The following is a 12,460-nucleotide window of genomic DNA, read 5'->3' as shown; positions in this document are numbered from 1 at the left end:
GCCTGTTTATTCTTGGTTTTTCACAAGTAAAAATATGTACTTTGTAAAGATTCGTGATACGGCTGTCATAGTTCTACTGCTGCTGTGTCTTTTGAATGAAGCAATTCTGCTAAAGGGACTATCAATTAAAAATAAGAATAAGTTGGCTGCTTAACGCTGTGCTATTTTACATTATATGTGAATGAGAAACAGCAGCACTGCTTGGAGCAAAATAATACTTAAATTGAGAAGACTGGAGAAATCAAAGAAATGCCTTGTTTCCTTCAAAGCCAATAATTTCCTCTGGCAGTAGCTGCTGTAGTTTTCTTCTGAGGTAGCAGGTAAGGCTGTAAGCTGAATTTGGAAAAAACATTTTTTTGCTCCTTTGACCAGTTTTTATTTAATGATTGGCAATGATAATCATGGGCAAAATAGCGGTGTTTGACATCAGTTCTAAAAGTCTCAGGAAAAAGTGCTAGCCGTTGAGGCAAATGTTGGGTTCTCTTTTGTTTACAAAATATGTGTTGCAACCCTATTAAACCAGGCGTTTGAGGGAGAGGGTAGTCAGTTGTCAATTGTGCCATGTTATAGTCATATTAGGGCTACTAGAGAGTCCCCTGTTTATGTAACCTTCCATGCTCTTAAGGTGACATTCCTGGCTGTTCATCAACTTCATAGCACAAGCTTGAGAAACTACTTGAAAACGCTTCTCGTGCTGCATTTCACACTATGCAAAATTGCACAACCTGATACACAAATGTCTAGGCTTATGAACATGATTATTCTCCATTTGCATCCCCATTAGGATGATGCAATGAGGAGATATTTGTTATGCTCATTTTTAGACTGTATACTATAGCTTATCTCATTGCAACTGATGGGTTCTACTGAGGCCAGCTGTTTAGGTTTTCACTTTAAAGGCAATTGATACAAAAATATTTTTTTTTAAACCAAATTTATGGTCTGGAATTCTGCAAAAAGTATGGCTTTACAGACTAGCTCACATTGCCTACAAGCTAGATTTCCAGGCCATGGCTTTCTAAAACATTTCTTGAAAGCCAGAAACAATGAGGCTTGCTGTTGGGTACTCATTCCTCAAAACAATTTCTCAATTGAATTCTCAATGTTCAAAGTGAGAATTTCAAAAATGCATTATGTGCATGGAAAGGAGAAGCCCTTTGGGAGACGACCTCTTGCTAGGCAGTTAGGGAAAAGTTGATGTTAGGCTGGGTTTGTTCTACTACATCTGAAAGCCAGAATAGATACACTGGGAGCAAGCAGAAATGCTATTTATATGGTGTGTTACACACACTTTAATATGAGTATTGGTTAATAGGCAGACTTCTGACATTTTACTGTAATTAAAAGGCAATTGCAGTGTTTTGGTTATTATCTGAGGAAGGTTAGATGCTACTCAGCACTCTTCCTAGGTTGAATGCAACTGATGGGTAAATCATCAATCGAGAACTTGAGGATTACAGTCAATTCTATTTACCACTGACCGACCTGCTTTTCTCCCCATTGTACAAGTGCCATTTGAAATAAGAGGAGGGCCTTGTTTATTCCAGCTACAGTAGTTGAACCTTTTGCACTTTAACATGAAAGTTGCTGTGCCTGAACTCTTGAGACAATTAATTATACTGCTATTGTGTGGCTTATGTATCACATGTACTTGTCACAGATTTCCCTCAAGGAACCCTGGGAGCTGTAGCCGAAGGCGCTACAAATGAGAGCAGTCCAACCCTTACTCCTGCCTCAGAAGAGAATAGCTCTGGAGCCAATTTAAAATTGTGGTGGATGAATGCTGAACACTCATCATAGGGAGTCTGTTCATCCCAGGCTCTGGCTATGGAACCGTGTTGGGTTTAATGTTGTATAGGGGATGGGTGTTATGAACACCAGCCAACACCATCTTGAGTTCTGTCCACTTCAAATCACTCCATCCCAGTGTCCTCGCAGCTGTGCTCTAAATAACATCCACTCAGCCACATTTTATAAATAGCAAATGCTTGTTGTTTCGAACGGCTTACAAGTTTGGGGGGAAATAAGTGCTCTCTACAAAAGAGTAACAAAGCTGTTGCTGCAGCCCATCAAACAACAACCGCAGGGACAGAAATAGATCTCCCTACCTTCAAACCACCTAAGCCACAAAAGAGGAAGAACATTTCCCCTTCGGCTCTGGACAATCCAGGGGTACAACAGACACTCAACACAACTCCCAATGCTAGTGGGCAGTATTTACAGGCTGCTTTCTGGTAGCTGTACGTGCTTGTGGAGGGAAGGGGCTGCCACCCGCTCTCCACCAAAATGGAAGAGGGGAGTGGAAGAGCAGGGGTTGTGCATTAGAGAAAGCAGGAAATAGGATGGCTATAGCCCTGTGCCACTTCCACAAGATGGAAGTCCAAAGTGCTGAGGATAGGAGTCACCATGAAATAGCAGAACCCGTAGAGACTCAGCACTTCATCTTCCTTCCTCATCCCACAAAACAAGCAGAATGTGGAAGATCAAGGTTGCATGCAATTAGCAAGGAATTCTGGAAAGAGTGAGGAGGATACAGACTTAAGCATCTCATATTGTGGTTTTAAAAATGTCTTCCCACTAGTCCTCTAACAGAAGTGACTGTATGCAGGAGATGACCTAGTCCTACAAGCAGGACAAGAGGAACAAGGCTGAGCGTTGGGTTGTTGTTCCAAGGAAATGAGGGTTTCAAGGATTTCACTCTATTGGGGATGAACTAGTTTTGGAGCAGAAGGCCAGCAAGGTTAGGAAAGGGCCTCCTTAAACCCTTCTACACTGGCTATTTTCTGTGCAAAATAATTTTCTCTGCTGAAGATTCCCCCCTTAGATCTAAAAATCCATCTAGAAAAGGCAGCCAGCTGGCTGGGGTGAGTTGGGCAGAGGATATTTTTGAGCTAGGATGGAAAAGGCTAAACCCCTCTCCTGTTGCTTCTCTACCAAATGTTCCTGCTTTTCTTCTGAAAGCCTTGAGGCTTTATTACATGCACTAGTGCACAGCACATAATTTGCATCTCAGCTTCTTTAGAATAGGTAACTTGCTTCAAAGTCATGGAAGTTACATTGAACAATATGAAGACTAAGAAAAACCTTGGGCAAGTCTGAAGTTTGGAGTGGTTTTTTTCTTTTGTATCTGGCCCTATCCATCTATCCATAATGGCAAGGGCAACAGAAGATGGAAGCTGTGTAGCCCTCTCAATGATCTTCACGAACATTTATAATATCCTATGTCTTTTGGCCTTGTGATACTTTGATTATATCCAAATCGGCAGCACATCACCTGCCAATAACTTCTTGGATCATCCTGCCATAGCTGAACGTTCTTTCATCATTTCAATTTTAAATGAAACTAAGTTCCCTGAATACAGAACATTAAATGTCAGGGAGCATTTTAGTTCTACCTTCTTCCTAATATATTACTTTTTATAGGCAGGCTGAAATAATGCAGTTCAGCCTCATCTGCTGCTTCTTGTACATGATTCACTGAAGCACTTGCACAAAATGGTTGCCAGTGCCATGAAGATCATGCCCTGTAATTGAATCAGCACTGGTGTTCACCCATATCAATTCCTAGAGTACAGCACTCTTACTTAGCACTCTTGGTATCTACACCAATCTCAGTTTCCGGACTGATCTTGTGACACAAGCACACAGGTCTAATCTTAGGGCAAGGCAAAAAGTGATGCTCTGCTTCTCCCATTTGGAAGAAATAAACTCACCGTACGGACTCAGCATGCCTAGCTCGCTCTCGCTTGTAATCTTCAGCTCTGTTCTCCTGCTCAGTTCAGGAGGAGCTACAACCAGCTTCTCCCTTGGAAGAGTTGTCCTCCTCTGAGATGCAGAAGCCCAAATCCAACTCCTACCCTCCCCACCCCGCCCAAAACAGAACTGGGATGCGAAGCTGCCGGTGGAGTTTACCCTGCAAGGATATTACCATGGCCCTCGTAATCCACAGCAAAAGTGGGCAAGACACATCGCCTACCCCACTTTTAGGCAACCATGGCCACGTCTGGGCTTCCCTAGATAGCACCTGTGTACTGGGGCAGGGCCTGCACTTGGTGGGGTTCAGCTACAAAGGGAAAGAGACAGAGGCTGGAGATCAGGCAATTAACTCAGTTTGGGAGAGGGCAAGGACAGCAGCGGCGTGTCTTGCGTCCCTGGATGCCTGGCCAGGAAGTGTCAATAACTGTCTTTGGCCCAGGGCCGGTTGCGTTGCCAGTTCCTGTCATTGTGATTGTGCTCAGAGTCGCGCTCCAGGAGACGGTCCTGCGAGTCGTGGCCGTTGGTGCTGCGCAGGCCACTGTTGTGGTTGCGGTGAGGCTGGTACAGGTCAGTGTAGGTATCGGCATATTCATCCTCCAGGTGCCGGGAGCTGCGCTGAGAGGACGCCGTCCACATCTTGCGCGAGGCATCGCTCACTTCGTCAGACTGCATCAAGCTGTCGTGCTCCACCGGGGAGCGCTCGCTGTCCTGCTCACCCATCGGGGCCTGGCTCTGAGGAGGGGGGGAACCGCAGAAGAAGTCATTAACAAGCCTTCCACTGCCCAGCACCCTCCAGGCAGGACGGCCACGGCTGGGCTGGAATTTGGCCCCTAATTTGCTCCATCCAAGAGCTTCTGTGGGACTACACTGCAGGATCCCCAATCCATCTACCGTTCACTGCACTCATACCGAAATTACTGAAACCTTGGCTGAAGTTACACTTTCACGCACACAGACCCGAAATAAATCCTACCAATGCCCTGCAATTTCTTTATGTGCACAGGACTGTGTTACGCCTCATACACGCTGTTTCCAATTACAGTATTTATGAACATGTAATTTCACTTGGATTAGGACTATCCAATTCTTTGCTTCCATACTAGTCTCCCTACAAACATTTTAATCAAATCAATCAGCTACCTTGGGGGATTGAAAGGAGAGACAGAATAAATTTGCTTATATTTCTTCATGGGTTAATGAGGCTTAGCTATATACTGGTCTCTTCAACCTCACCAAAAGTTAGCCTTTTAGAATGAGAAGCGTAGCTGGTGGAAGATTCTCTAAGAGATTAACCCAATCAAAATATTCTTGGACACAGACAATTACCACTGGCAATGCTGGCTATGGCTGATGGGATCTGAAGTCCAGTACCTGGAGGGCCTGGGTTCCCTGTCCCATCTGATGTTCAGTTTGGGGACAGTATAATAGCAACTCCAATTGTTAGCGATAACAAGGGTAGCCTATTGCCTCTGCAGTCCCTAAATGAACTTGGAAACATCTGACACAGTCACTACTAGAAACCAGATGCTGTACTAGAGAGACTTCATTTGGGGCAAGAAGGCAGTTTGTTGTACCTGCAGGCCAGGAATGGCAGTAGAAGCCGTCAGGAGGTTTTGGCTCCCAAGGCCATGTGCGGGGTGGTGGGTTGCTCGCCAGTATACCTCCAAATACTCAGCCAGATGTTCACAAGCATCCTCCAGCTGGTTCTCATCTAGGATCACATCAAAGAGCTCCTTGGGGAACAAACAGCAAAGATCGGAAGGAAGAGGAAGGAGTAAGCTCCAGAGTTATAAACCACTGTGATCTGCCCTTGGGGCCACCTCTGTATTGTATTCCTGCTCCCACAATCCCAAACCAGAACAACAGCAGTGGCGGGGGAAGAGTGGGAACTCTGGTTCAACACCCCTGTAAGGCGGCAGACAGAGGAAGACTCGAACAGAGACAACAGCTGTTGAGGCATCGTACAAGGGTTATAGTGTTCAGTAGTGACCATGATTAAGTACTGGGAAATGGCATCTCTCTTAAAACAGGCACAGAGCTATCACTGTACATTTAAGGCTTAAATGGTTTCCCCAAATTCAGTGAGAGCCTGGATTCCTGAGTAAGTAAATCTATTAACTGAGAACTTGCATAAATTCCCTGTAAAGATGCCAGACACTTCTGAGGATGTATATAAAATGAGACTAGTATTGCTTGGAGTCTGTGGGAAAAGCACTCTGTGCATGTCCAAAAGGAAATTGATTCTAGAATATGACTTTATATCAGTCTCTTTAAGGAAGGGGCAGGGCATCAATGGAGAGGACACCCAGGGAAATCTCTTTCACCTATGACCCAAGCAGACTCTGTGCCAGGAGGAGGAGGAGGAGGAGGAGGAGGAGGAGGAAGAGGACGTGGAGATTAAGCAAAAACATTATGTGTAAAACACTCACTGGAGGACACTGGACAAGCTTGTCAGCAGCCATCATTTGCACATTGAGATGCTTCACCTGTGATTTCCCTCTGGACTTAATAAGGCGTTGCAACACCTTCCACCGAAAAAGGAGAAGATATAGGCAAAGAGTTCAAAGACACATGAAATCTAGAGCTACTATAAGTCTTAGTGAGTGACTGGGCTAAGAATTAGAATACGTTTAGAGCAGCCTTCCCCAAACCTCCACGTGGGTTAACTCCTTCTGAAGAATAGGCCTACTTGCGTGGGAATTCTTTCGTCCTCACATCTGGCAGGTGCCTACATTGGGAAGGGCCGATCTACAGCTATCTCCGTGCATCAGCGAGGCAGCGGCCTGAGAATGAATGTGCCCTTCTTGCTAGAACTTATCCATTTTAGGCAAGTCTCAGCCTCAGCCAACTGCTGCTTGCCACTAAGAAAATTACCTTTCTGCTGAGTCATGTGGCTATAGCTCCATATCATATGTGGCCCTTGGCCCCTTTTCCTTGGCTCCCCAGAAGGTCAGATATCCCTCTGCCTGTATTGGTGTTACGGTTTTCTGCTATTCTGACGCAGGACACATGTGAAAACTGTTACATAGCCAGTATGATTTGGCTAAAATAGCTTGAAAAACAAAGAGAAATCCCCAAAGCCTCCCCCAAGCAAAAATCAAGATCATCCATTTGAATCACTCCCTCATGCGCTGTAGTACTCAGCTTCTCCTAAATATTACATACAGCCCAGTGTTGTCCAAACTTGGCCACTTTAAGATGAGTGGACTTCAACTCCCAGAATTCCCCAGCCAACATGGCTGGCTGGGGAATTCTGGGAGTTGAAGTCCACTCATCTTAAAGTGGCCAAGTTTGGACAACACTGCATACAGCCCATCATCACCAAAAGGTTGTCTAGCCTTGTTGGAAATGAACATGGGGTTCCTAAGGAGGGGATTAGAGGAGGAGGGGTCCCCTTGACTGATGTGGCTCTTTCTTATATGGTAGCTGTGAAGACCCGCTGATTATGGGGGCAGCGTGCCCTCCTATCAGGCCACACATTAGCTCAGAGATCAAGGCTGAGATTGCTCTGCCTCTTCTCTCATAAAGGAAAACAGCCATTGCCATCCCCCACCTCTCAGCCGAATTTCCTTAAAAAGAAAATGGCAGGCCACTCCATTACAAACAGCTTTAACGTAAAACATAAAGAAATAAAATAAAGTAAATTTAAATAAAAGAAAACTTAAATAAAAGAGCCAGGTTGGTCTAGTGGTGAAGGCACCAGGCTAGAAAGCAGGAGACTCTGAGTTCTAGTCCTAACTTGGGTATAAAAGCCGGCTGGGTGACTTTGGGCCAGTCCTTCTCTCTCAGCCCAACTCACCTCACAGGGTTGTTGTTGTGGGGAAAATAGGAGGAGGAAGGAGTATCAGGTATGTTCGCCACCTGACTTATTTAAGTTACTTATAAAAAATAATAAAGGTGGAATAAAAAATCTAAAAAAACCCCCAACCCACTGAGGATTGAAGCAAGTGACTTATATATAAGGATAAAAGCAGGGGGGTATATGAATCGAGACAAGAGTGCCTATCTGGCTCAAGAGCTGAAATCAGAATGTCCGATCCCCCCTCTCCGCCAAAAGACTCTCCCCGTAAATCCATCGCTGACTACAGAGATAGTAGCTGCCATTTCTATCAAGTTCCCTGAGGCTCGTCTTTCTACCACCTGGAATCTTGCCTTTTAAAGCTGAGAACGGAAGGGGCAGGCAAAGTTCGGAGCGGGAACAGGAGGGGACTCTCTCTATACTGTATTCTGGAACAAGCATGGCTCTGACTCACTAGCTTTGTGATTTGGATTGTAACTGTTTCTTTCGCTGTTGTGGATCCGTTGTAAAGATTGTTAAATAAGGCACGGGGCTTTGTACTGTATCTCCAGGGGGACCACCTGGGAATTAATTTTGCGAGACACCACGAGGGGGCAGCAGGAAGCACCACAGGGAAGGCTGGCGTGGGATGCCTTGCAAGCCAGCAAAGCTGTCGCCTGGGCGTAGCTCCTTGTCCCCAGCTCACCTTTGGGGAAGAGACTTTGACGTAGACAATGATGGGAGCCAGAGAGGTTTTGGCCAGCTGGGCTGGGTGGTTGATGGTGTCAGCATCCAGCACGACCAGCTGCAGTGACTTGGCCAATTCAAAGATTCGCTCAATCTCGCTCTGGACTTCAGCTGTGAAGGCAACAGAAGGACTGTGAACTGGGTGCCCTTCTCTCCCAGAGGAAAAGCCATTTTCTCAGCCCCCTTCCCTCTGCTAGTCACATCCTGGGAACGTCTTACATATCTCTTTCGTTTCTCACCTCCAATGATCCTCCTTGTTTTTCAAGCTTTGCTTTTACTGCAAACTGGGAAACAATGCCCATCTTCCCAGGAGAAAGGGGGACACCCGCTTAGCACCACTGAAAGCTGCAGTGACAGGGAGACACGAAGCGGAAGTCCCTTCCTCTGGCTTTAATGGGGAACCAGGCCCATCGGACTTTGCCCCCTGCTTGCCCATTAATCATCAGGCTGCAGCAGAGACTGAGAAAGGAAGCAGGGCCATCCTCAGAAAACAGCCACGTTCATCTCTTGAGCCATTTTGGTCCACCTGGTCAATGTGAGAACCTTGTGACTAAGAATTTGTGTTCAACTTTGCTTTCTTTTTTGTCCCCACTCCCCCTTTTTTTCCTTTTGTGAAAAACTGACTTTATAATCAGGATTTGCCATGAGTTTAAATTCCCATTTAAATCTAGGCTTAAACTATGTCACGTGAATGTAAGGAATATCTGTGGGTTACACAGAAAGAAATGTTAAAAGCAAATAATAGGACTTTTTAAAATTACTTACCAGTCCTGAGGTAAAAGTTGATTAAAATATGGGATATGGTTACAAATATATTTTGACTGTTATGATAACGAAGATTATCTGGGAGAGGCAGAAACGATAACTTCTAGTAAGATACTTTGTGATGGAGGCCTGCTGCTGACCAACTGCCAAATTCCAGGCTACTGCTTCCCAGTAATTCACAATTGCATCTTTAAAGGTTATACATTAGGCACATTCAAATTCCTGATTAAACAAGTCAGTTAAGAGTTTACAATCAACTTGAATTGGTTCCAAGTCGGAGGCCACTGAGCTGGCAGAAACGATTAAACTATGAGTGACTGAGTTCACACGTTACACTAAGCTATAATGTGGTTTATTTGGGCTAACTTGGGTCTAAATTCAGGCACTGTTGTTCATTGCTTGGTGCATTGAATGAACTTTCTTTCTTTCTTTCTTTCTTTCTTTCTTTCTTTCTTTCTTTCTTTCTTTCTTTCTTTCTTTCTTTCTTTCTCCATCCATCCATCCATCCATCCATCCATCCATCCATCCATCCAATAATTAATTTATTCAATAATTCATGTTTAACAAATCTTGGCTTCAGATAAGGCATGAACCCAATCTTCACATCCCTTCATGGTGAAGGATCCTATCAAGAACAGTATTAAAGGGATAATTTTAAACAGTTATGGGTAGCTGGAGTAGCATGTCTGCAGAGATAGTATCTAAAACAAAGCCTGGGAAAAGGCTGAAAACTAGCTGGGATCTCCCAGAGTAAAAGCTGCAAGAGTTACTCCAAGATGAAGTCTTCTGGAGGTAGCTCCCCAGAAGAGCTTCTAGGCAAACCATCAGCGGAAGGCAGCTGCTTTCAGAGAAGGTAATGATGATGTCTTAACTCCTTCTCAAGGAACTGATCAGAAGGAAGATTTAAGGAGAAACTGAAGTCAACTTTCAGGAGAAAAGCTCAAGAAGTGAAAGCCATTTCAAGTTACAGCTGAAGTTCTGTCCTCTCTGATCCTCGAGAGCTAACCCAAGTGAAATTAAGCACATTACAACGGATGCATATATTTTATTTAGAGAGGTTAATTTAGTTATAGAATTGATGCTTTCCTAAAATAGTTCACAACTGATCGATGAGTCTAATTTTATCCTGAGTCACTTCCATGTGCTGAGGAATGCCAATCTGAGATCCTCGCACCAACTCACTGCATCTCCATGATGCGTGATCTCCACAGGGCTTCTGGGGGGCACTTGGCAAGCTGAACTAGTTTGGCTCCTTCTCCAGGGGAAATGCGTTGAGAAAAGTTTTGCAGGGTCTCCAGAGCTTCGAAGCAGAAAGCTTCTCCTTCCTGGGAACTCCAGTTTCATTCTGTCTCCTGGGATTTGCCTCCTTTCATCTGAAAGGAGTTGTAGCTTCTGCCTCTGCCCCCACTCAAGAACGCTTGGAAAGGTAGCTTTGCTGTTTCCTTTCATTTCCTCCTCACTGGAGGAAAAAAAATGCAGTGAGGAGATAGGGCACTGGCTGGAATACCAATAATTCTTCTTTTTCTCTATTGGTCAACGGGATAACCCTTTTCCCTTCCCCAGAAAGCAGCCAGGGGGATGTTTGCACAATGGTGCAGAATGCACAGCAGGGAAGCACTACTGCGTAGAAGTGCCTTCAGTATACATTAAAAAAATGCTGTCAAGTGAATCTCAACTCCTGGTGATCACATGGACACACCCCTGGAGTTTTCTTGGCAACAGTAAGGGACTAGTTTGATGCTGCCTTTTTCTGGGATTTTTTTTTCAATTTCTCAGACTAGCCTATAGCACTGAGAGTCCCTGTTCATCTCCCATCCAATACTAACCAGACCTGACCCTGTCTAGTTTCTGAGCCAAGAAAGGTCAGTCAGATGTTGCCATCTACCAAGGCTAAAATACCTTACAACAGCGGTTCTCAAACATTTTGGTCTCAGGACCCCTTTACATCCCTAAAAATGATTGAGAACCCCGAAGAGCTTTGGCTCATGTGGATTATACCTATAAATATTTACTGTATTAGAACCTAAAAGTGAGAAATTTTAAAATATTTATATTTATTTGACTTCGTGGACCCCCTGAAAGGGTCTCTGCACTTTGAGAACCACTGCCTTACAATAATATAATTTGTTGATTCTAAAAATAGGCTTGTCTTTTAAGTGATTCTTGGAATCTATTCACTAAGACTGAATGTAATATTGATGGCATATTGGAGGAAAGCTTGGTTATGCCTTTCTGGTGACAGCTGAATTTCAAGGGATAAGGAACAAAACATAAAAAGGCTGTTGACACCACAGCAGCCAGATTCTTCAGAATGTGGGAAAAATTGGTAGGATAGAAATCCAGTGGTGGTTGGATTTTTGGGGGGGTGGGGGCACATTTGGTGTCCTGTGGTTGGACTCAACATTTCTATTTATTCATTTTTCCACAACTGGTGAAGTAGCAAGAGGTAACCAACTGATTTTTCATAGATTGCTAATCTGCAATTTGGGGATTACTATAAACGGTGGCCTACATAATATGATGATTGTAAGGGTTACAGCAAAAAAAAAAATATTGGAAATATTTGAAAGCACTAAATCCATGCAGAGTATTCATCGACCGGCATATTATTTTGTCCCAGTGTTACCAAGTATCTCAACTGAGCAGCCTGCGGAACAATACATAAACCTGCAGCACTTGGCTTCAGGGGTATTGTTGGATATCTCCAGACTGTGGTTTTGTGCATATTTCGGAGTCAATCACCTTGAACTCAGCAGGGCTTGCTTCTGAATAGGCCTGCATAGACTGCATTGTTAATGGAATTTGGGACGATCACTACTCTTCAGTCAATGCTTGGGGAAATGCATAGAAAGTGTTTCTGAAATGCTACAGTCTGAATTGATGGAACATAAAAGGAATATAAATACAATGTGTTGACTCCAGCAGAAAATGGAGAGATTTGAGCTAGCAAGTATATCCAAGGAGAACAATTAGACTGCTGTTTAAGAGCAATCAGGTGAGGTTATCTGATCCATGTTTGCAATGCAATGTCAAATGAAAGTAAAATCTCTACAATTTTCCAGCTTTTCTCACTATCTTAGCCAGGTCACAGCCTTCTACTTCATCTGGTGGAAGTCCATGCCCATATGCTGGCGAAGGTTAACAATTTGTGACTGAAAGTTTGTTCTTTTCCAGTTTGGAAGAGCCACATAAGATAAAGCAGTGAGGTCATCAGGGAAGGGGAGGGGGAAGTGATTATAAACCTATTGATTTCTTTTTTTTTTCCAAACATAAACTAAAAATCCCATCAATATAATTTGGCAGTTAGGTGCCTCTCCCCGCCAAAAAAAAGCAAAGGGCTACATTTGGCCTACAGGTTGGCAGCTGCTCACACCTGCCACATGTGTAACTACATGGATACCAGCAAGAAGTATT

General features: G+C 44.1%; 1 protein-coding gene across 4 annotated transcripts in view; it reads right to left on the bottom strand.

Moving 5' to 3' along the window:
• Positions 1-5: 5 nt before the first annotated feature.
• The window catches only part of CACNB3 (calcium voltage-gated channel auxiliary subunit beta 3), a 37,473-nt gene continuing 25,018 nt past the window's right edge, over positions 6-12,460 (bottom strand). For 3 of the 4 annotated variants that reach the window (XM_088138129.1, XM_025170629.2, XM_088138130.1), the window contains exons 7-10: positions 8,241-8,392; positions 6,186-6,281; positions 5,331-5,489; positions 99-4,488 (exon numbers count right to left, since the gene is read on the bottom strand). In XM_088138129.1, the coding sequence (XP_087994255.1) occupies positions 4,174-4,488; positions 5,331-5,489; positions 6,186-6,281; positions 8,241-8,392 (722 nt within the window). In that variant the 3' untranslated portion in view covers positions 99-4,173. Of the gene's footprint in view, positions 4,489-5,330; positions 5,490-6,185; positions 6,282-8,240; positions 8,393-12,460 lie in introns of all 4 variants that reach the window. The other variant, XM_007421251.4, reaches the window with a different exon arrangement.

This window comes from Python bivittatus, unplaced genomic scaffold (assembly GCF_059951505.1).
Source record: "Python bivittatus isolate LINGU-HERP-01145 unplaced genomic scaffold, Pbiv_v1 ctg000220_np1212, whole genome shotgun sequence".
Lineage (NCBI taxonomy): Eukaryota > Metazoa > Chordata > Lepidosauria > Squamata > Pythonidae > Python > Python bivittatus.
Note: the sequence above shows the minus strand (reverse complement) of the source record. Positions and strands in the feature narration are given on the sequence as shown.